Source organism: Triticum dicoccoides, chromosome 2A (assembly GCF_002162155.2).
Source record: "Triticum dicoccoides isolate Atlit2015 ecotype Zavitan chromosome 2A, WEW_v2.0, whole genome shotgun sequence".
In the NCBI taxonomy this organism is placed as follows: domain Eukaryota; kingdom Viridiplantae; phylum Streptophyta; class Magnoliopsida; order Poales; family Poaceae; genus Triticum; species Triticum dicoccoides.
In genome coordinates this window covers 693,876,953-693,899,833 of record NC_041382.1, presented here as the reverse complement: position 1 = coordinate 693,899,833, position 22,881 = coordinate 693,876,953, and the positions used below count along the sequence as shown (strand labels likewise).

At 45.2% G+C, this 22,881-nt stretch overlaps 1 protein-coding gene and 1 long non-coding RNA gene across 4 annotated transcripts; one reads left to right on the top strand and one right to left on the bottom strand.

Moving 5' to 3' along the window:
• Nucleotides 1-10,118: 10,118 nt before the first annotated feature.
• LOC119356326 lies at nt 10,119-15,003 on the top strand. Of its 2 annotated transcripts, none has more exons than XM_037623273.1 (9): nt 10,119-10,248; nt 10,318-10,365; nt 10,725-10,775; nt 10,862-10,954; nt 13,211-13,278; nt 13,373-13,624; nt 13,862-14,354; nt 14,458-14,587; nt 14,676-15,003. In XM_037623273.1, coding segments are annotated over exons 3-9 (1,089 nt in total). In that variant the 5' UTR covers nt 10,119-10,248; nt 10,318-10,365; the 3' UTR covers nt 14,678-15,003. The 2 variants fall into 2 exon arrangements, with proteins under 2 accessions (XP_037479170.1, XP_037479169.1); XM_037623272.1 differs by having other exon boundaries at nt 12,911-13,278.
• Nucleotides 15,004-15,273: 270 nt separating this feature from the next.
• LOC119356325 lies at nt 15,274-21,950 on the bottom strand. Of its 2 annotated transcripts, XR_005171905.1 has the most exons (10): nt 21,854-21,950; nt 21,701-21,768; nt 21,493-21,599; nt 21,102-21,183; nt 20,921-20,977; nt 20,699-20,766; nt 19,928-20,179; nt 19,703-19,773; nt 16,276-16,437; nt 15,274-15,615 (listed from the first exon to the last, which is right to left on the bottom strand). It is a non-coding gene; the product is annotated as an uncharacterized LOC119356325 (long non-coding RNA). The 2 variants fall into 2 exon arrangements; XR_005171904.1 differs by having other exon boundaries at nt 19,928-20,977.
• Between the last annotated feature and the right edge of the window lie 931 nt (nt 21,951-22,881).

Genomic DNA, 22,881 nt, shown 5'->3' with positions numbered 1-22,881 from the left:
TAATCGTGTGGTGTTAATTGATCCGCGTGTTTATTGGGACTAATTGCTGGGTGCACGTAAGAAAGTTCTTGTTTGATTGTTTATTAGTAGCGGAGATTCAACACTGCTTCCAAAAAATTAGAATTTGCTTCCAAAGCAACTGGAGATTACTTACATCTGGTTGAAATGTGTGCTTCGGTCGTTCGCACTAAGTGCTTCCAGGACAACCAGCAATCACTTCGATCTAGTTAGAATTTGTATATTTCAGTCGTCGGTAAAATATTGCTTCCACTGTAAACAGGGATTGCTTCGATCTATTTATAACTTGATAGTTTCAAAAGATCATATAAATTGCTTCCATGGCCACAACAACCAGAATTGTTTACAAATGTAGTTTGACAACAGCAACATAGCTGTGTCGATTAAATTGAGACTTTGTTCCCGAAGCAGTTGGTATTTGCATCCAATGAAATGATAATTTGCTTCCAAAGAATTTGGAACTTGCATCTATAAAAATGAATATTTGTTTCAATACAACAAAAATGATGCATATGATCATGATTTGGTCAAGGATGTACGGTACGTCTGTTACTAAATCATTATGATACTATGTTTTTATTATATCAGAGAATTTCTTCCATACAAACATATATTTGTTTCCATCAAACATACATAATTTTAAACTTCATGGGAATATGTTGCCACAACGGTCAACCATTTGTCTCGGTTAATTAGTAGATACTTTGCTGGTGATCTTGAAGCACTGCACCATCTGCAGTTACATGAAGTGCGAGCAAAAGTGCGAAGACCTGCAATCCGATATATGTTTCCTACAATCCCTCGCACCGTGGCCTGTGGAAAGACGTGCTGCATCTTACCACCTTCTTCCATGCTTCCTGCAATCCTATACATAATAATGCGACGGTGTGACCAAAAATCAATAAACAAATCCAAGAGTGACAAAGAAGATCTCTATATTACTTATGAAAATGTCCCAGTGTAAACAAATCCAAGGGTAACACTTACCATGCGATGTTGCATCTCAGCATCACATGCACAAGTAGGTGACGAGGATGAAGCACATGTGAGTCTCGATTCATGCATTAGCTTGAATCTGGATTGCACGTATCATTCATTCAACATGAATGAATGGATCGATGGCCTTGTACCCAAACCGAGACCGAGACGGCCCTCCAGCAAGGTGGGCTGGAGGCCAAAACGGTGGAGCAGCAGGGTTTGATCTTGGTGGAGTTCATGGCGGCGTGGGAGTTTACGAGCCCGTCCGTAAGCAAGTGGTTGGTCAGTCGTGCAGCTGCCGGATGAGATGACACACCGACGAGGTGGAACAGAGATCGTAGACGGGTGGGTCAGAGACTCGTGTTGGGGGAGAGAGCAAGGGCAGCGCAGGGCATGGCGAGCTCGGCGATGTCCGGAGAGATGTGCAGAGTTAGTTCGGGCAATTAAATTAGGGAGAGATTGTAGGGACGGGCCAGAAAATCAGGAGGTTAGTATATCTGGCGCATGATCTGAGTACACCTCTCAGCCGTGAGATACAAAACAAATCAACGGCGTCTGACCAGTCTGACGAATGCTTCTCCCCAGCCGTATGTAGGGAAGTGTTTCCCATTCACTAATAAGCCCTCTAAACTGGGAAGAAATCTCATCAAAGCACCATCTAGAGTATTGGATGAGAGTAGTAATTAACTAATAATGGTGCAACACAAATAATGCCCATCGTTTGCTGATGCATGCTAGGTTTGCCCATCTAACATCTAATCTAACATATAAAGCCTCCTATGGTACCCGCTAAACCAGCGCCATCTGGGTTTCAAAATCATCCAGCCCGCACGCTTTACCTCGCTGTCCGCGGTACTTGTACTTTTAATCGCGGTGGTAAACATCCAGCCGCTTGTTTTTGTGTACGGTGCATAATCGGTCCAGGAGCAGCTGACGAGTGGGCCGCGGTTGTGTGTGGGCCAGTCTCGCAGTGGGATGGAGGGCGCGTGCTTTTGTCGATGGAGATCAGGGGTGGGTCGGTCGTGGGCTGTGGCCAATGGATCGTGGGCTGTCAGGCCCCTTTTTTACTTTATTTACCGCGGATCGACAGAAATATCTCCCTCCTCACCCCCTTTCTCTCCCTCGTCTCTTCCCATACCGCTCCTCTTCTCCATGCCGCCGCCACCGCCGCTGCTTCTCCTCCCTCTCGGCCGCCTGTCTCCCCCGCCTCCAACACCTCCTCCTCTCTTTGCCTCCTCACCCAACCAGCACAGCCAGACCACGCGATGTGGACGAGGAGGCAACAGATCGGGAGGCGGGCAAGAGGAACCAGGCGGTTCTCCTTCCATGGCCGGGCCTCGACCAGCCGCATCTTCCTCCTCCCAGTCCGGCGGAGAGGAGTGGCGGATCCGCCTCCTCAAGCGAGCAGGGGCGCACGGGGATTCGATCCAGGGATCTCCTTGCGAGAGGTCGCCACCGTACTGACTCCAACCTGCAGCCTGTTCCAACTCAGGTTTGTCTTCGCTCTACTTGGTAGGCCACTGGCAGGAACATGTACGTTGATGTATTTGATGTGGCTAATTGCAATCTCTAGCCTTCCTACCATCCTCCCCTTTATCCCTCTTGATATGCGAATTAGGATTCTAGCTAGCAATGCCTCACTATGCTATGTTGCAGCAAAACAATGATATAGATTTGAAAAATTGATAATCAAGTATTACCTTCGTTTCAACAGAAAATAAATGGTTGGTGAACAAATATATATGTACAAAAAGTCTGCACAAATAGAATCTTCGATGGAAACACGCAAAATAATAGTCCTATGCATACAAGATACAGTACTGTGTGCCATAGATATAGCCTAGAATCTAACTCTGAGTCTCTAGATAATGTGAACCCGTGCTTAATTATAAAACTTGTGAATCAAAATCACTTGAGCAAGTTTCAGATTTATAAATATACTCATGCTTTCCAATTAACGATCCCAACTAAAGCACCAAGAAATATATCATGTTGACAACTTTACTCCTTGCTTGCAGAAAGTGACAGTTATACAAGAAGAACCAGATGCCACTGAAGATGCCAACGGTAACCATGTGTCTCAGTTTGTATTATATATGGGTTCTTTATGCTTGCCTTTAAATCCTTCTTAATTTTCCCTGTGCAGTCCAAGTAAGCATCGCGAACTGCCATAAGCATCGGGAACCACTCGAGTATCTTCATTCCCTGTGTAGAACTGTTCAAGAAAAGCACCTGTAAAACCAAGTTCGTCTTTCGCTCTGCAACCCTCTCAAAATAGTGGTCGTCCATTGAGACTTATTACTTTATTGTTTCCCATGTCTCAGCAGCGTGGAGGAGCCGGCTTCCCGTGTCAGAGTTGCGTGTACTTGCGGGCTACTTCACCGTCACCAGCCCATCTGTAGGTATGCTAGCTCCTCCTCTTCTCTTCTTTGATGCAAATGCACAAAAGGAGAAGCTCAAATCTGGAGAGTAGCCAATGAGATATAGTTTTAAATTTTGTCTTTCTGCTGTAGTATTGTAGGGATGGACATATGGATTGAGTGGTACCCACCTGAAAGATACACATCTCAGCAGCCAAGAACTTCAATAAAAATGTATATCCCAACTCCTTTTATAATCTTGAATGCTTCTCGGTCAACGTCGGTGTCACTTCCAGTCTTGGATGCTACCAGGATGCCAGGTGCAAACTTCATGGAGGCATAATGGCTCTGTACTAGCTTTTCTTGATGAATGAAAGCAGTGATGCTGATATGGACTATCTGAACAATCCACATTCAGTTTAAGTGATGTTACTTTGCTTGAAATTTTGAGATTGAACTATTAGCTTACTATCAGGTCTGCACCATTCTAGATATCATCTTGACTTTTAACTTCTCCAAATGCAACATTGGATAACATAAATAGGAAAAAAACAAATTGTGAAACTGTAAGTAATAGCTTCACCTGAATATTGATCTGTTGTGTTATTGCAGGGAAGAGGTATGAAATTCTCAACTTAGGAAGGAACATACAACCTGTAATGTGTCGATCACTAACTAATAGACAGGAGTCTGATGTTGGAAAGAAGCAACTGGTACCAAAGCAAAAGCATCACGACTCCCCTTACAAATCAATGAAGTGTTCTAATTCTAATTCTGGCGATCTAAGCACCGGTCCAAGGTGATTTACCTCTTCCAGCCACTTTCAGTTTGTTCCAATTCAGTCCCCTCTGAGTTTGTTCTAAAAGAAAGTTCTTGTTAGGGATTTGAGTTTATCCTTTTAATTAACGTGTGCTCGTGCTAAAGCAGCGGCTCTCCCTCGGCTATGCCTGGATGTTCGAGCTGTCAGTGTGTACAGGAGCAGCAGCCACCACCGCTGCCAAGTAGCTCCAGCAATCACGTGCTCACTCTTGCTTCACAGACTATGTATGGTCAGTTCAGGTGATTTTTCCTCGGTGATTATTGGCACCCAGGATGTTACAATCTTATTCATGATCTGATAATTAGCTAGGAATTTTTGAATAGGATTTTAATCAGTTATTGTTTCTTTATTTTGTCCAGAAAATTGGAGGTTTTAGGATCTTTGGAAGTTTTTTGAGGCATCACCCTTCTTGTCCGCAGTTAAAAGGTGTGTGTGTGAGTCTGAGAAAAATACTTTTGCTTTACTTATGTTTCAACTTTGGCAAGGCATGTTTGTACAGGTAGTAAAAATGTGATGCAAATGTTTCTTTTACTAATTTGTGGATTTTGATAGTAGAATGTTGTTTTGGGCTGGTGCTAAGGATCATTCAGTTTCAAGGAAAAAGATATATGTGTAGTTTCTTTGCTTTACAGAAGATGCATTATATGATGTTTTCATTTTGGTAACCATAAGAAATTTTACATTTGATGGTGAATTTCAAAATTATTTTGTTTGGATTCTGAATCATGCTAGGCAATGTCGTCTTTGTAATAATTTAAAAGGGGTGCTAGGCAGAACCAAACCATCCACTCATGTACATGTCATTCTCTGAAGGTTCATTTCCTTTTATATGGGTGATGGGTCCTTAAAATTGTAAGCATTGCAGTTTTCTAACCATGTACATGGGTGGTACGCAGCTAAGCACTCAAGCTATGATTATTGTTGTATGTATGGATTAATAGTGGTAATCACTGTTTGGTTCAGGCCTTGAGCAGCTAAGATAACTCAAATGTGTACGCTCATTCAAAGTAACTGATTTACCTAACGAACTTGATTGATGATCAGGTGTGCATTTTGTATGCATTGGAATTAGATTCAGAATGCATGATGATTGGTTTCTTCTGTGTTCATATAGGAAGTAGCTTCTCATGCGCCAACATTTTTTAGGTGTGTTGTGCCGAGGAAATCTTATGCTAAAGTGCGTACATTTCAGTTGTGTTTGTCTAGAGTTTTTTTTTGCTTACAGGACAAAATATTCTTATTTACTTTGATTCATCTATTTGTAGCAAAAAACTATTTCTTCGTGCATAAATATGTTGTGTTCATTATTCGGGTCAAATGAGTGAGACCGTCGTTTTTGTATTGGCTTCAAGGGAGGATGTTTGCTGTGTACATTTCATTTTCCATCAAGGCCATCATGTCGTCCACTCATGTACATGTCATTCTCTTCTTTTAAACAAGTGTCGAGTGTAACCGCTAGCATGTGTACGAAGACAAATAATTCTCAAGGCACTGGCATGACTGGAGGAAAAGAGGTTCTGTGACTCAAGGTTGGGTCGCCATGTGTATATTTATTTATGTATTCATATCCATGCTTGTGTGGTTTTCTCTATTTTCGGTAGCCGGTCGCATGCCTTCTCCTTATTTGCTTTGTCAATGTTCGTGTGTGCCCAACTCAATTATTGCTGCTTTTATGTATGTGCTTTCTTATGTGGCAGATAAACTCTTGCTTTAATATGTGCACTTCCAGGTTTGACGCAATACAGTGCGGGGGAGGCGGTGTCCTCTGCAGCTAGGTCTACTTGCTGGCGACCTCACCATCACCAACCCATCTACAGGTATGCTAGCTCCTCTTCTATTAATGCAAAAAGGAGATGCTCAAATGGATTGAGTGGTGCCCTTCTGAAAGTATTGCGTTGATGGACATATGGATTGATTGGTAGCCCCTTGAAAGCTACACAGATCTGAACCAATAATTTTAATAAGAATGTGTATCCCAGCTCCTACTAAACTGTAACTCATGTTTCTTTTTGGAAACAATATTTTGGACATATACTAATTAAGCTAGCTACATGGGAACCTTTTGTTCTGGCCAGATTTGATGATTTCTCTCAATATACTGCTGGCGATGTAGTTGGCAATGATTAGGTGGGCAGTTCTTCGCATTGCATTCTGTATTTAAGTTTGGACAATTGGCTGCTAATTTATCATGTGAATATGTTCTCTCTCTGGAGATGAAGATAGCAAATATTTGTTATATTCTTATCCAATCAGCTCACACCATTGTTGTGATCAACAAAAGATTCAGAACTTCCAAGCTCCGTTTTTTCTTGCTAGCTATGAAGGTGATACTTTAGTAAAAGGTGCATACAGTACTAACATTTTTGCTATCTTTATGCTCCTCCATATGGATGGGAACTAAAAGGATGATGATATTATTCTACCTTTCAATATTTGGTGGTGCATATTTAAGAAAATCACTGCTAAGCTTGTCATTTTCTAGAATGGCGCTTGACTGGAATGTATATGTATATAGTTAATAAAATCATAGTGACGGATTTTTCAGTTCCTCTATTTAGATTAGAGGCGTCTGCATGCATATTAACCAAGTGATCAGTCTTTCCAGCTCAAAAGAGAAAGTGACCGATGTTTTGGCATATTTTCCTATTAGGAATAAAATGGATATGCCCATGTGCATATGCACACAGATTTCAGGTTACAGTGTAATTAGGAAACAGATGATACCTCATTGTGTAGTCTTGGTCTGAGAAGAGGGGATATACTTGGTGAATATATATGTTCCACCCGACCATTAATTTCAGAGAAAAGGACATGCACTTCAGTAGCAAAAATTTGATTGTTATGTACTATCTGTAATGCTAAGCATTTATTTGCTAATATCTCCTCATCTGAATTTGTATTTTGGTCATTTGGCCTTTTAACTATATGGGCATCTGCAGATGGTCTGAAAAGCAAGATATGCTAGAGATAATAACTATACTTGCTGCTCCAGATGGACTAAGAATGGAACCATATCCTAGGCCTACATGCTAATATTGTACACCAACGAATGCTTCACTTATTTATACTTAATCAGTTGTGTAATAATAAGCGCGATATTAGCTTCTGTACCCATCTTAATGGTTAAAATACTTTTCTTCAATATGTGACACATTTGCTTCTGTTTCCACATGTCTTGCTTCATGATATCAACATTGTTAATCGTTTATCTTTATCTTTCTTTCCCTTTACAGCCTACTTGAATGGATATGGTTCTTGAGAGGCCATTTCTTATGCATCAGGCCCTGAAGGTGGATGTTGCTTGTATCCTAAGCAAGGAAGAGGCATGCCCTACCTGGCAGCGACCACCTTCCACTCAAGGGATATAGCACTATCATTTAGCACACACTGTTCCAGGAGAAACAATAATCATGAACAGAAACAGTAACCAACAATAAGTACTCATTACTTTGATCTGTGTCTGAGTTTTCCTATCACCACTCTTACAATACTTGGCTTGCTGTCGGCCTTTGCGCCATTGGCGCAACGGGTCATCTAGTGCTCATAAATGAGACATCCAATGGAATGCAAGCTAGCTGCAGCACCTATAGTAGCGGCACGTGACGCCGCTAGGGCTTTGTGAGTTGTGACTGGCAGGCTCGTTCGCTGGATCACCGTGGTTGCTTGCCCAACTCTAAACTATCCGCGAAAGGTGCCACGATTGACATGACGCCAATTGTCCGAGTGACATGACGCCAAGTATGTAAGTATCCGCGTGAGTCCTACTCCCTCGGTTCCACAACCACGTAGAGTGTAAGCTAGGAGCTGCACCTGCGCAGGGCAGCCTTGACCAGGCACGCTTCCACTCTCAATTATGATGAACGTGATGATAGACGCGTGAAAGCTGACAAGTCCAGCGTGAGGGACGATCAGAGATTTTATGACCTCACCTCATTTACGCTTCTCTACAAGATTCCTTCCTAGCTTTGTGAGTTGGGAGCATTCGCGGCAGAGGGAGATATATAGGCAGGCATCAAGAAAAGATATTACTAGTGGTATGGATAAGCATACTGGTCGGGATTCGGCCCACCAGGCGTGTTGAGCATGTTTTGCAATTTAAGTCTAAACGAAACAATTCTCTCAAAAAAATGATACACAAAATAATACTATGACCTAAGAAAAAGGCTACTGTTTCATGCCATCTGATGCAGTTTCTCAAAGAAAAAAATATATACTAATCGTGCTTGCAAATGACTGCGCATGCGCCTGCACACCGAAATTTAGGCTTTCTTTTTTTCAGGCCCCAAAGTGTAGGCTTTATGAAATCCGCGTCCGTCCAAAGGAAGAGTTTTAAATTCGGGCGCGGTGAAGCGGGGATGGGTAGTGCGGCAGAGCGGGGATGGACAGCAGCGTGGTGGGTGGCGCGCGGGATTGGCACGATGAACCCAGCCTACGCCTACGTATCCGTCAGGCGCCAGTCGAAATAAAGAACGCCGCTGCAAAGCTGAGGTAGGCAAACAGCAGGCAGAGCCAGCCAATGAAAGCTCTGCTTTGCGTCTGGTTCAAGGCTCTGTGCTACCTCTGGATGTTGGGCGAAGCAAGCAGGCGGTGGGTGAACAGTATCAGCGTTTCATCCTGTGTGTAACTGGAAGCTGCAGGCGGTGCGTCGTCTCTAGCACTCGTCGACCAGTTTTTCTCTTTTATCGGGGTGAGAATAGAGTTTATTCCTATGTAACTCTGTAATAGGGTTACAGTCAGCTAATACAAAACAAAAGACTGTCAGAAATATGGCGTAGGCCTCGTTTGATAGCAAAATATTTTCTAAATATTTTACAAATACTAGTACGGTTCTTCTTATTGCTACAGTTCTTATTACTGTGAGTTGTTTGGCTAAAAAAACTGTTTTAATATACCACGGTATCTCCAATACCATGGTATTTTCTCTGTTTCTGAACACCGAAAAGCGCGAATGCACGCATGGCGCAAGGTCGTTCTTTCTCAACCAGATGTGATGGCCCCAGTTTATTACGATCTTCTGCTCGATGATTTGGATCTCCGACTGTCATTTTCCTTAAGACACGGGATCTTCACAGTGATTTGACTCAACCAAACATGCAAAATTTAGGCTGGTTCCTTCAGTACACGATTAAAAATGGGGAGCGCTACGCGTCTACCAGTAGACGTCTAGTAAACATCCACCACCTCGACAGCTGTCGGATCTCTCCGCGCAAGCCGTCCGATCTAACTCCTCGCACGCGGCTCGTTGCCTTCGGCGGCTCGCTCTACCAGGACGTCGGGCACAAGCTCCACCCCCAGGCCGACGCCGCCGTCTGCCACATGGACTACGCCAACTACGACGGCCACCGGCACCCGGTGCGCGTGCTCCCGGCACGCCGCTGCACGACTGGGTCGCGAAGTCGTTGCTCGACGGCGACCAACTGATAGTGAAGAGCTTCCATCACCAGGGCGGGTGCTTGCCGGCTCCCACGGCGCCGGCGGCTGCCTCGCTAGGAGATGGAGGGCGGCCGCTCGCCGGATCCCGCGGCGCCGGCCGCTGCCTCGCTAGGAGATGGAGGGCGGGCGCTCGCCGGATCCCGCGGCGCCGGCCGCTGCCTCGCGGGATCCGGCGAGCGGCCTTGCTGGCCAGATCGAGCCCTGACTTGTGGTGCGGTGCGGGATCTGGGGGCAGAGGTGCGGGGTCAATGCTTATGTGTGGGCCAGCGCTGTCATAATCGAGTTTAATTTCGTCCAACTCAATCACTAGTGTTTTTTGTCAAAGATTAGTGAAAAAATGATAGTTTTTCACACAAATTTGTAAAATGGTAGTTTGTATGCGTGGTTTCACGAATTGTGGTAGTTTTTTGTTAAATACTCCCTTGCCTCCTTGTATAGAATCCCGTCACGACATTGTCTCTTAGGAGATGCTTTTTTCTCTCACACACACAGCTCCTTCACATGTTTATTTGCTCTCTCTCTATCTCGGCTCATATTTATTTCTCTGCTCGCTCTCTCTCCCCTATGACCAAACATCACTTACGACAGCTACCCCCACCTTGTGCCTCGCCCCTCCCACGGCCCCTCCCACGGTTTAGGGTCAGCATCCCTCTCTCTATTTCTTGCAGTGCATTGTTAGTCTTTTCTAACAGTTCATCTTTCTTGCAGATCTAGAGATCTTTGCTGTCTTTGGATTTATCGTCCAAGTGTGTTGAGGTTTTCCATCCTTTCTCAAGTGTTCCTCCTCTCTTTTCCCTCCTCCCTCTCTCTTTCTTTCCTTTTTCTTGTTCTTGGATTATGGTTTAGGGTTAGTCTCCCTCTCTCTCTATTTTTCTTAATGTATGTTCATCTTGCACTGCATTTGCATTGTTAGTCATCTCGAACAGTCCATCTCTCCCTTGTAGATCTAGAGATCTCTGTGTTGGTTTCTTTCATCAAGTGTGTTTCTCATCTTCTCTCAAGTGTTCCCCTCTCTTCCCTCCTCTCTCTCTCTCTCTCTCTCTCTCTCTCTCTCTCTCTCTCCTTTTTCTTGTTCATAATTTTGGATTAATCCATCTTCTTTGCTCACCTGACAGATGCCGAAAAATGCTTCGGATCGTACTGCAGATAATGCTGAAACCCGTAATGTTAGTTCAAACTCTGCTTTTTTCCCTTCTATTTCTGTAGATGCATTAGCTATCTTCTTTACTTTGTTATTTGTTAATGAATGTAGAGGCTTCAGCAAGAGCGAGTATTCCTTAACGCCTTGACCCCCACGCAACAACGCCTCAGACAGAGACGAGCCAATGCGCCAAACATCACAACGGTAACTGAGTACATTTTCAGTGCTTACGCCCGCTTTGTTTGGGCTACAAATTCCTAAGAATCACCATGGCTGTGGATTCCTGAAAATTAGTTGTGGCTGTAGATTCCTGAGATCAGAAGCTGATTGTTTGTTTACCCCGCTGCTGGATAGCTGTAGGAATTGTAGGTGTTGTGCAATGTCAATGATGCCCCTAAATGTTGAGTATGACATTTATATGCGATTCAGTGCACATTAGTTGTTTTCTCGAGTTTAGGCTGAGATGAAATGTATGTATACTAGTTTTGGTCGGTTTTGTTCTCTTTTTAGTTTTGGTCAGAGCTAGATCATGTGAACCTGGTTATGAACCTGAACCTGTCATGAACCTGGTTATTGTCATGAACTGACCAGCAGTTCAGTAGGCCGAGCTAGGCTCATCCCAAGTGCAGTTCAGTGGGATGGTGATCTAGCCGGGTCTGAACCAACTGTAAACAAGCATCATCTCTCCCCAGCAAGTAGCTGGAAACATTGACCAAAATCTAGTTTAATCCACGTTGTGGTGTCATTCAGTGGGGAGAGGCCGAGGTAGTGGCGCTAAGCATGTGCCAAAACTCTCAGGGGAGTAGGAGGAGGCGTCATTCGGTGGGGAGAGGCCGAGGTGGAGGACGGGGGCGGGGCGGCGCGCGTGAATCGTCCATGCGAGGGAGAGGTACTCCCAGGCGCCGCCGCCGTGCTTCGCCTGCTCCTCCACCTGCAGGAGGCGCACCATCGCCGTCGCGACCGCCATGGGGAGGGACCGAGGGAGACGAGACGAGGGGGTTCGGGCGCTTGGTTGACTCGGCCCGCGGGGTGGAGAGTGGAGGATGCGGATGGCAGTTTTGTTGTAGTTCTAACAGGAAATAGGGGCAAGGGCTGAAAACGAATCGTTTTCCTTTGTGGGAAGTTGCAGAATCCGCCGAATCACCAGAATCGCTGATGCGGGATTCCCTTGCCTGGTAGTTCGTTTTTCAGAATCAGATTCCATGAAGCTAGATAGAAATCAATGTCTTTGTTTGAGATTAGAAGGCCTAGAATCTGAATCCAGTAGCTGTAGCTCAAACAAAGGCCACCTTAGTCTTAGAGTAAAGTTTTACTATCTTGAATTAAAGAAGTGCCAACTTATAGCACCCAACCAATTAAAAGTTAATTAGTGAGTTTTTGTAACATGGTTCAATCTGTGTATATATGTTTCAGAGTGTGAATACTCTTAAGAGATCTGTAAAATAAGGATTCAGTTAACTCTATTGTATACATTCAACCTTAACATATACATGCCATATGTACCTTTCTTTCTCTCTTCTTATATGGTGTGACACACAGTTTGTACTTTCTGCTCTAACAATAAAAAAATGTCCAAGAACACCACAACAATTGTTGCTTGGTAGGTACATATGGTCAAAGAAATAGAAGTACTTGTAATGTTTTTGTAGGTATATTATAAGTTTTTTTAAAAAGCTTATAATGTTTTTGTAGGACGTTTGTAAGTTTGACCCAAAGAAATAGAAGTACTTGTCTTTTTTTGGGGCAACACACAAAATTGCATAAACTCTTTTTTTCTACCAAAGAAATGGATCATAAATTCTAACAAATATTTTTCCAGAAAAGAAAAAGAAATTCTATACCTACAGTAAATGGCCATGCCTACTTCCATATGGATCTTGTCCTAAACTACACATCTATTTTTTTTGGATGTTAGACTCATAGATTGTTAAAAGCCAACATAAATCTGATTGTGATACAAATTCATAACCATGAAAATTAGACCAAATTTTTTGCTAGACTTGATGTTAATAACGAAATATTCTTACCTAGATATATATAAGAGAATGTTAATTGTATAGTATTAATTGAAACCACAAACTCTTATCGATCCAAGCTCATTTTATTTACTATTCCGTAGAGTAAGCAAATGTGTTCTAACATACATATGCATTCATGCAAAAAGTCTTGGGTGGGTTTGTTAGAACCTACGCTTTTGACGAATTATCCAATGACAATGTCCGTGACGGCACAATGACAATTGAGTATGATGATGAGCGGTCTGATACTCACCCTATCACAGTACTGATCTTAGAGAATGCAGACAACACTAGTGAGACTGGAGATTACATTGTTGCGCATACTGAGAATCTTTCTAGATATGGTGGTGACTTAATTGTGCGACCATATTTCAGTACGTTTGCCATTAAAATCCAGCAATATATAGTAGCCTATGAGCCATTCAGACCCAACTATATTCAGGCAATACACAGGGAACCATTTTTTTCTGCTGATGGGCGCTTGTCAGAATCTTGGCGAAACAGGATGAGGTGTGTTGTGTCATGCAATTAATATTGACTCTGTTTAGAGATCAGGTATAGAGATAGGTGTGATTCATTCTTGGTGTTCTTTGGGATCACGCAGGTCATTCATACAACTTCTCCATTATGCGGCAAAGCGCAAAATCACACATGGTAGTCTCTCAGACCCTACCAGCTATGTGACTTGCCGTGAGGATCTGAAGATAATTAGTGTGGGGCGACGTGCTCGTGGAAAATACGTTGTCGGGAAAGACATGGAAGATCTTATGGCTCTTATATCTACACAATTCCCCCCGAGTTTGACTAACGACGAGTGGGGAACCCTGAAGAAGCTTCTGCTTTCACAGACCATGAGGTACTACTTCTGCCATATCCCATAACACAGCTTAGTGGTAGTACATCACAATGTGAAAAATGAATTAAATTAAATAGTATGGAAGTTGTAGACCTTAATGCAAGTACTATCGCAAGTATATGTGGACTTGTTACTTTTATCACGATAAAAAAAGAGTTGTATTACTATGTGTTCTTGTTGTACCTACTCCTGCAATACTGTGTGCAGTAACTAAATAATATTCGTGTATGCATGCAGGGACCCAGTTAGAGTCCATGCTTATCATACTTATTACTGTCGTGACTGGCTAGCAGCTGCCTTGCGGCACCCAACTTTATTGGGCACCACCGAAGAAATACTGGAATGTTTTGTACATCTCCACTCAGATGCGATGGGGCTGGACGATATCACTGGGGAGAAAGCTAGGTTCTCTAATAGGATTTACAAGGACTACCAGCAATTTAGAAGTTACTTCCGTCGCGACGTCACCAATGACGCAGTGGATAACGAGTATGATTTCCGTACTAATGGAGTTGTTCCGTTTGATGGAGTTTACAAAGCCCTCTTCACATTCACACACAGCAGTTATATGGTACTGAAAGAGGACCCTCGCTATCCAAAAACAATGAATGACTTCGTATACAACGATCGTGATAGTTACTGGTCACCTAATTATGGTTCACGATTTATCTATATCAATGTCCTTAGGTTGGTTCAGAATCTGATAAAGCATGGAGTTCAACAGGATCCGGTATACATCTAAGCCACATGCTTTATTTTACTGATTCTTTGCATCCTATTCTTTTTTGGATTCAGTTTCTAATAACTAAACTAGTGCTCTATTAATCTTTCAGCGTTTTAACAATCAGGACTATCTCCTCGCTGAGATCAAAACTCGTTTCAAACATTTTATGTATGCTTGCTACACCCTCCTAAACATGAGGGAGGATTGGATTACTAAGATAACGCGCAATCCATATAAATGTAAGTTTTGAATAGATGTCTCCCATTCATCCAGTTGTTGCTAGTATCTAATTGTTGGTTTATCCATGTTCTATATTTACACCTACAGAGATCAGGACGAGGAAGTGGCCCGACCTCAACAACCGGAGATTCTGGAGTATGGATGGAGTATGGATGTGAGATGGACAGCAATGGCTTTGAGCCATTGAGTTGGTCTCTTTGGTACTTGTGCATCTTCGCTGAGTACCTCCTTATCAGCGCTGTGTCGCTCGTATCGGATCTATGACCATGTATCGAACTACACCTCTAGTTATTATATGTAGCTTATGTGCGCTGAGTCGCATTTGTTTGGTCCCTCAGACCTTGTATCTTTTCATTGGAATATTGTCTTAACTCAAAGGGCCTAATTTTAAAGTCAGCTAGCTTCCTTTCTAAAAGTATGGATTGTTCTATAGCTAGGAATATTAATTGATACTAGCAGGCGGAAGGCACGGCGGCACGCCGTGCCTGTGGTTGAGCCTGTGCACGCTTGTTTGTTGTTTTTTAGGTCGAGCTGGTTGCAAAGACACAAGTAAGTCCAATTCAGGATCCCTGATGCATGCAGAATTATAGTAAAGTTTAGTATTGTAGAACATAAGTTCCAAAAGCTGCTCTGAGCTACATAAATATACACAACACTAATTAGATAGCAGAAACCAATGCCTGAAGATGTGCAAAAACAATGTTGTACTTAACTTGTCACTTTCCTAATTAAATAGAAGTAAAACAAATTAATTAGTAAGTTAGACATAGAGATTTCATGATCCATTGCAACGGTCATCTCTGTGTAAAAAATATAAGTTGTACCCAAGGACTAAAGGCCTCTTTAGAGAAGGTAAAATAAAATCACATAAATGAACTAACATGGCTGCTAGAAAATAGAAAGATGTCTTTCCTTTTAAAATACTTAGCTAGTACTCCCCTTCTCTTCTCTGCTTTGCTCTGTTACTCCTTCGCAGATGGTTGGTCACCACTCTTAGGCTCTTTGTTCAATGCTTGTGGTTGGTCTCCTAATAACCAAGAAAATGCAATGTTTCAAGCATCTTTCTTTGCTGGAAACGTAAGGAGGGTACGGCGTGTACATTCCAAACAATCAGGATATACATTTGTTGAATGGGAAGAAAGGAAACAATCATCTACTAATCATGTGTAGATCAATAATAAATTCTCGCTGGGTTGGGATAAACGCTAGCTAGACACTTCAACCCCTCTCTAGTGCAAGGCTATAAAAAATATGGTAGCTCAAGAAAAAGCAAGTAGAAGTTGCAAAATAATTATCGTTGTTGGAAGGATGCATGGTAAACAAATGCCCTTTTTATTGTATACATTGGTACTTTGTCAACATCTCTGCTTCGTTGCCGTTGTATCATCCCATCTCTGCTCCGTAAGACCGTAACAGAGTTGAGAGAGTCAACAACTCCTGAGTATGAACCAAATTGATCTATATTAAAAAAAATGATGCTATAAAAGACCTATCTACTGCCTGTTTAATATGGACTTCTTTCTTTGAGGTCCTCACAATAATAAAATATTGATTGTGCTTCTGTCAACATATTAACATTTTGCCAACATGCAAAGTATAGCTTGGTCATGAGCTAATTCTTCAGCCATAATCGGGCATCTATACAGTCTATGCTGCAAGCAACAAACTACATACAGAAGAATCATACCATGGTACAGAAGGAGTAGCAGTCGTGAATGTATGATATCGAACACCTTTGACCCTTCTCCATTTCTATATAGTCACATTAATATTATATCTGGTGGCAACACAAGATGTGGTTGGTACAATTCGACAACCACTACAAATTTGTAAGCCATATCCACGCCACCTGCACATGATAGAACATCATAAGCATGAAGATACCATATCTGTCGTATGCTCATTGTACTCCTTCAGATTCATCTCTAAATGTAGTACCAAATGGGAAACCATATATAATTTAAAAATCTATAACTAATCTACAGTTTGATCCTTGCATAGGCCTTGAACTTTCATCTTGGAAAAAATATTAAGCGAGAAAATATATCATTACATAAGGATACAGAGAACAGATTATCTGCCTAACTTGGGAAAAACACTCCTATAAAGAACTGGAAACATCAAGAAAGGAGAGATTTTTTTTGGATATTGGGAGCAACCTCTCAAGCATTTGACCTAAACAACATAAATCAAGGTGGTAGAAACTAGGGTTCTACCGGGTCTAGGCCGGAGGGTGTAGGGGAAGGAGGGGGCTGGACGTGGGCGAACTCGCGGTCGCCGGCGGCTGGGCGCCGTCGTGCGCGAGGGAGGAGGCAGCGGCGTTGGCAGGAGGCGGCTAGGGTTAGGTCTCCCGGCTCCCTTCGGGAAGCCGAGCAAATAACGATTGCTTCTTGCTTAATCTCAAAACGGGTCCTTACATGAGTTTATATAATCCTCCTAATGATATAATTGGGCTAAGCCCCTAACGCGATAAGATAACTGGGCCAGGCCGCTAACTGCCTGGGCTGTAATATATGCCGCTCATAACATTTCTCCCCGCCTGCACAAACAGCTCATCCTCGAGCTGGAAGGCGGGGAAGCGCTTGCGGAACTCCTCGAGGTGATCAACCGTCGCCAAACACCTCCAAGGCAGCTTGGGCGGGCAGGTTACCGAGGCTGGCAGCGGCGGCGTCGGCCTCAATGTAGTCCGTATCCTCCAGGTAGAAGAGTCACGGGCAGACGTGGCGGGGCACGTAGGGCTTGTCGCAGTTGAAGCACAACCCTTGGCGGCGACGCTCGAGTTGCTCGACCTAGGTGAGCCGGCGGAACGGGCGCGCCGCGGTCGCAGCGAGGGGTGCCGCGGAAACCTAAGCAGGCCGACCCTGCATGGGAACATCCGGCCCCGGTGGCGGCCCGGGACTATGATGCCTGCTGGATGGCCACCACGCGGCGCTCGAATGCGGGGGCGTAGTACATGGCCGTCTGGAGGTCCTGGGGTCCCCGCAGCTCCACGTCCACGCGGATATGATCCGGCAGACCGCCGACGAAGAGCTCGGCCCGCTGGCGAGCCGTTACGCCGGGCGCGTGGCACGCCAGGGCCTGAAAGCGGTAGGCGAAGTCCTGCATCGTGGAGGTGAAGTGGAGACGACCGAGTTCCGCCAGCCGGCTCCCGCATATCGGCGGCCCGAAGCGAAGGAGGCATAGCTCGCGAAAGCGCTCCCATGGGGGCATGCCGCCCTCGTCGTGCTCGAGGGCGTAGTACCACGTCCGTGCGGCGCCCCGAAGGTGATATGAGGCGAGCCAGGTGCGTTCCGACACGAGCGTGCGTTGCCCCCGGAAGAATTGCTCACACTGGTTGAGCCAGTTGAGGGGGTCCTCGGTGCCGTCGTAGGTGGTGAAGTCGAGCTTGGCGAAGCGCAACGGTGTTTGAGCATGACCGCCGTGAGTGTACAGCTCGGCGGTACGGAGCAGCGAAGAGGATGGCGTTGGTCCGGTGTGCACAGGTGGTCCGCGGGAAAGCGGTGGCCCGTCGAAGCCAGCGTGGAAACCCGCGGAGCCGGAGGGCCCGCCGTACGGCAGGGAGGGCGCCGGCTGGTCCGCACCCATGGTGTAGATTGGCGGCGGTGACGTCCCGGCCAACCAGGCCGGAAGCTGTGACAGGGAGGGCGGGAACCGCACTTGCTGAATTGGCACGCCCGCCGGCACGGTTGTAGTCAGCCCGGGGCTGGGCGGCGGAGGCGCCGGTAGCGGCAGCTGCTGCTGCATGGAAACGGCGGAGGCGGCGGGCGCCGTGATGGCCGCGGCCGGCCATTGTGGCCAGACCGGGGCGGTGGCGGGGGCTGCAGCCCGACCAGCGCCGCCGTGGCCCCTGGGTGCGGCGGCTGGCAGGGCGGTGGCTGCGGCAGCTGCAGCTGTGGCTGCAGCGGCCCGGTGAGCGCGGCGGAGGCCGCCTGGTGCGGCGGCTGCCACGGCGGCAGCATCGGCCCGGTGGCGATGGTTGGTGACGCGACCGGCGACAGCCCGTAGGGCCCGGCCAAGTAGAGGTAGATCCCCTGGATAGCTGTGACGAGATCGTTGAGGACCCCAGTGATCTCCTCCGGGGTGTAGGCGGCGGCTGATGGGGCGGTGGAGGTGGCCGTCATCTGGGTGGTGGCGGCGCCGGAGGACGCGACCAGCGGCGCGGACGGGGAGGGCAGCAGCGAGGTGGAGAATGCCAGCGGCGCGGTGGTGACGGTCGGCAGCGGAAGCGACGGGATGGGCGGCGGCGAAGACATGATCGGAACAGAGCTACCTGATACCAAGGTGGTAGAAACTAGGGTTCTACCGGGTCTAGGCCGGAGGGTGTAGGGGAAGGAGGGGGCTGAACGTGGGCGAACTCGCGGTCGCCGGCGGCTGGGCGCCGTCATGCGCGAGGGAGGAGACGGCGGCGTTGGCAGGAGGCGGCTAGGGTTAGGTCTCCCGGCTCCCTTCAGGAAGCCGAGCAAATAATGATTGCTCTCTTGCTTAATCTCAAAACGGGTCCTTACATGAGTTTATATAATCCTCCTAATGATATAATTGGGCTAAGCCCCTAACACGATAAGATAACTGGACCAGGCCCCTAACTGCCTGGGCTGTAATATATGCCGCTCATAACACAAGGGCAATTAGAATCATTGTGTACTCGACGTCTTGCAAAAAAAGAATGTCTCTTCATTAACAAACAGAGGATAACGACAACAATAAGGTTGTTTCAAGACAAAAGATGTCAGTGATGTGTACATACACTCTAGTACTAAGAGTTAAAGTAACTGATGTATTTTACTAATAACAGTCTGTTTTCATATAACATATATATAAGTAAACACTCAAGCAGACCACACCACTTTAACATAGATTTATGGAACAATCAGATGTCTTTCCAGAGAATTCATTAGCATGAATGATATCTGAAGTGCAAAACACGTAAGAGTTCTGGGCATTCCCAAGCACCAGGGTGTATGTAAAAATTTGATTTATGCTTTACTATCAAGATTAAAATACGAACAAATTCATGTGAGGATACTTTTTAAGGACCAAGGAAAATCTCATAGTAAAAATGTCCGCTTTACACACATTGATTATTAGGAAAAAGCAAAAATGATTGATGTTCTTACCTGGTGAGCTTCAGGGTTTGTGGGGTGGTTGGCAGCTTGCTGATGTATTTTTCTCTGATGGCATTAGCATTCTCCATTGGACAGAAAATCATAGTCAAGAACAATATGTTTCATTAGCAAGAATGGTTTCAGATACAGAAGGAAAGACAACAGGAAGAATGATACTGTAGGTGAATACATTTAGTCAAGGATGAAGTGAACGTTCATGATGAAAAAGAAGATTACTTGTTTACAACTCCTCCCGGTGCTGGCAGGATAAGGACGACACATTCCTCGATGAGCAGCAAGGCCGAGTTAACAGCGTTGCCTTCGTCAAATCCCTTGATCCCACAGTTCTCTGGCAGGTGCTTCACCAGCTTGGGGATGTCAAGGCCACTAATGTTCTTGACAGCACTTATGACATCGTTAATAGCGATCAGCTTGCCCTCCAACTTCGGCAATCAGTTGAGCAGCCCAGGAGCTAACATTACCAAATCCCTGAAAAAGGCAAACATCCAATAATTGCTCATTTGTGCAAAATGCAGGTAAAGAAACATAATTTTGGCCTTATTGATTAATTAACTCCCTTTTGCAACCATAAAGTTCAACATGCCCAAAGTATGCAATCCACCGACAGCGCTTAGCATTTTTTCTCTAAAATTTCTTAAATATATGACTCATACCGCACTGAATTCTCAATCAAGTATCATTTCATCATTTTAAATTCAAAGCTGATGCGCTAGTTTCCACACATTTTAAATTCAAGGCATTGCATTTGCACATATTTTCTTATGATTAAACTGACTTCATAGTATATTAAATTTATGTATCTTTTTGGATTACACTGACAAAGCATCGAATAAAGTAAGTTGTATGCAAGAGAAGAGCTCTCCGAGTATACAATAAAACACACCTCCAATGAGATGGCTCATACATGCGTAAGAACACATCAACTTGATCATTTCCATCTGCTAATAGTAATAGATACTCCATTGAAAGGAGATAAGAAGAAAGTACCTTGTCCTGCTTACCATTACCTTTAACTATCACACTTTGTGAAGTACATACACTTGTAAGCGCATACGCTGAAATTTTCAACAAAGGGAATGTAACAGGTTCTTTGAAACAATATTATGAACCCGCCACGCCTCTGTACCCGAGATGTTCAGCAATGCAACAAACAAACTGAAAACACAAGTGCACCTGGAAAGTATAATACATCTACCTGAGGCAACTCACTTTGTAAGCAAACATATAATCCACAAAGCTATGCAAAGCACATACATCTCGCTCCACCTGCATGTGTGTGATCACCAAGAAAGCAAATCAAAACAGATATCCATTGCATAATAATGATGGGATATTTACCATATAGCACAGACTTGGTCAAATTCAGATTAGATGTCTGATGTGCAAGTACCTAACAAACTGAGATAACCTTTGAGATTACAGCCTCATGAAAGACATGATGCCAATCATTGGCTTAATTTAGATTGCTTGGCCTGTAACAAAAGAGGATTAAAGTTCGTAAGAAGTAAGATTGCGTGGCTCAGAGTAGCATGCTGATGAGAAGGTGAATCTATCCATGTGGCAACTTGACATGTCCTAGTACAATTACTACTCATGGTGTGCTAGATCAAAGTGAATCTTTGACACATAAATGGATGAATTGTCAATGTAAATACAGAAGTACAGTATATGAACATGAAGGATACCAGTACTCACTTATACTTGTATATGTGAAGCAACAAGAAGGATTGGTCTTTTTTTAGAAAATCAAATTGAACAGTGACACTAAAGCTTGCACTTACCAGTCGAATTTGTGGGATTCAACTTCTTATGGAGTCAGCGGTGCTTGTACTAAGATGTAGGACAGAGTTTCTTATTCAGGCATTAACACAAACACATGTTGGGCACACTGCAAAGACGCCACGTAAGAGCACAATCGAGATGCATTTTGAGGTCAACAAAAGCTAAGATTTAGAGGCCTGGAGTCCTAGCTTAAAGTGCGTTTGCTACCCTGGTGTGATGTGCCGCTGCCTAGCAGCAGCAGGAGCTGCCGCACCGCCGATCGCTTCCCTTTTTGCCTGGAGTCATGGTGTAAAAATCAGCGTGGATACTTGAACTGCTTGCTCAAGTAGCATCAGCATGGAGGTATGGGAGCAGCAGTACAGGGCAGCACGCGGTGGGGGCGTCGGCCGGCGCGTCGGCGACAGGGCGTGGAGGCGCGCGGCGGCTGGGAGTTGGAGGCGCCGTGGCGTCTGGGGGTGGAGGCGCGCGGCGGCCAGGAGGCGGAGGCGCGCATCGGGGCGGAGTGAGGAGTGAACCAGCTCGATCTGAGGGAGGGAGAGGAGGGGGCGCCGAGAAGCTTTTTCTCAAGACGTTTCGGGAAGAGTCCGCCACCGAGCGAGATAAGCGGTTAGCCTTGGGACCCATTGAGCGGTGAACCAGCTAACGCGTAACGCCCATAAAAAGCCGGTGGCAAAACAGGAAAAAAAATGACGCTGAACCGAAAAAAAACATATACACGTGTCAGCCCACCAAGAAGTCACGGTGAGAACTGGAAATTCACCTCAGCTGAGCTAGCTTAGTAGCTTTAATTCTTTAGTATAAGCCCGTACATTTATCTCGTCGAGCTTATGGTTTAGTTCTGGTAGATCGTTTTTTCTGTCGGTGTAGGTGAGTTTGTCCACAGCCAATCCCCTCAGCGACTTCCACAAGCCCCGCCGCTCCAAGTACCGACGCCTCTCCCTCAAACCAACTCCCCATCGTCGTGCGTGGCTTTGATATCGGTGACCGCATCCGCCATGCACGAGAGTTCACCCGCTTCCAGCTGCCCTCTCTTCTTCCAGTACTTCGAACGCACGATCCTCGGCCGCGTCCAGTGACCACCTCTCTTCTTCCACGAGAAAATTGCACAAACCACCAAGTATTCGTGCTGATTTTGCTAAGAACACCCACTCTCACTAGTAGAAAAAGGATCATCTGTCCCGGTTGGTACGGATTTTTTGTCCCGGTTTTTGAACCGGGACTAAAGAGTCGTTATGCCCTAGCCCTTTAGTCCCGGTTCTTACACGAACCGGGACAGATTGGTCTCCACATGGCCGGTGCAGCGAGCCCAGGCAGGAGGGACTTTGGTCCCGGTTAGTGGCACCAACCGGAACCAATAGGCATCCACGCGTCAGCATTTTAGGGGCTGA

Coding starts and splice junctions, on each gene's coding strand:
- LOC119356326 (XM_037623272.1), top strand. CDS start 10,725: ATGCCGAAAAATGCTTCGGATCGTACTGCAGATAATGCTGAAACCCGT. Junction 10,955..12,910: donor ATGCGCCAAACATCACAACG/GTAACTGAGTAC, acceptor GCATTCATGCAA/AAAGTCTTGGGTGGGTTTGT. Junction 13,625..13,861: donor CTGCTTTCACAGACCATGAG/GTACTACTTCTG, acceptor GTATGCATGCAG/GGACCCAGTTAGAGTCCATG.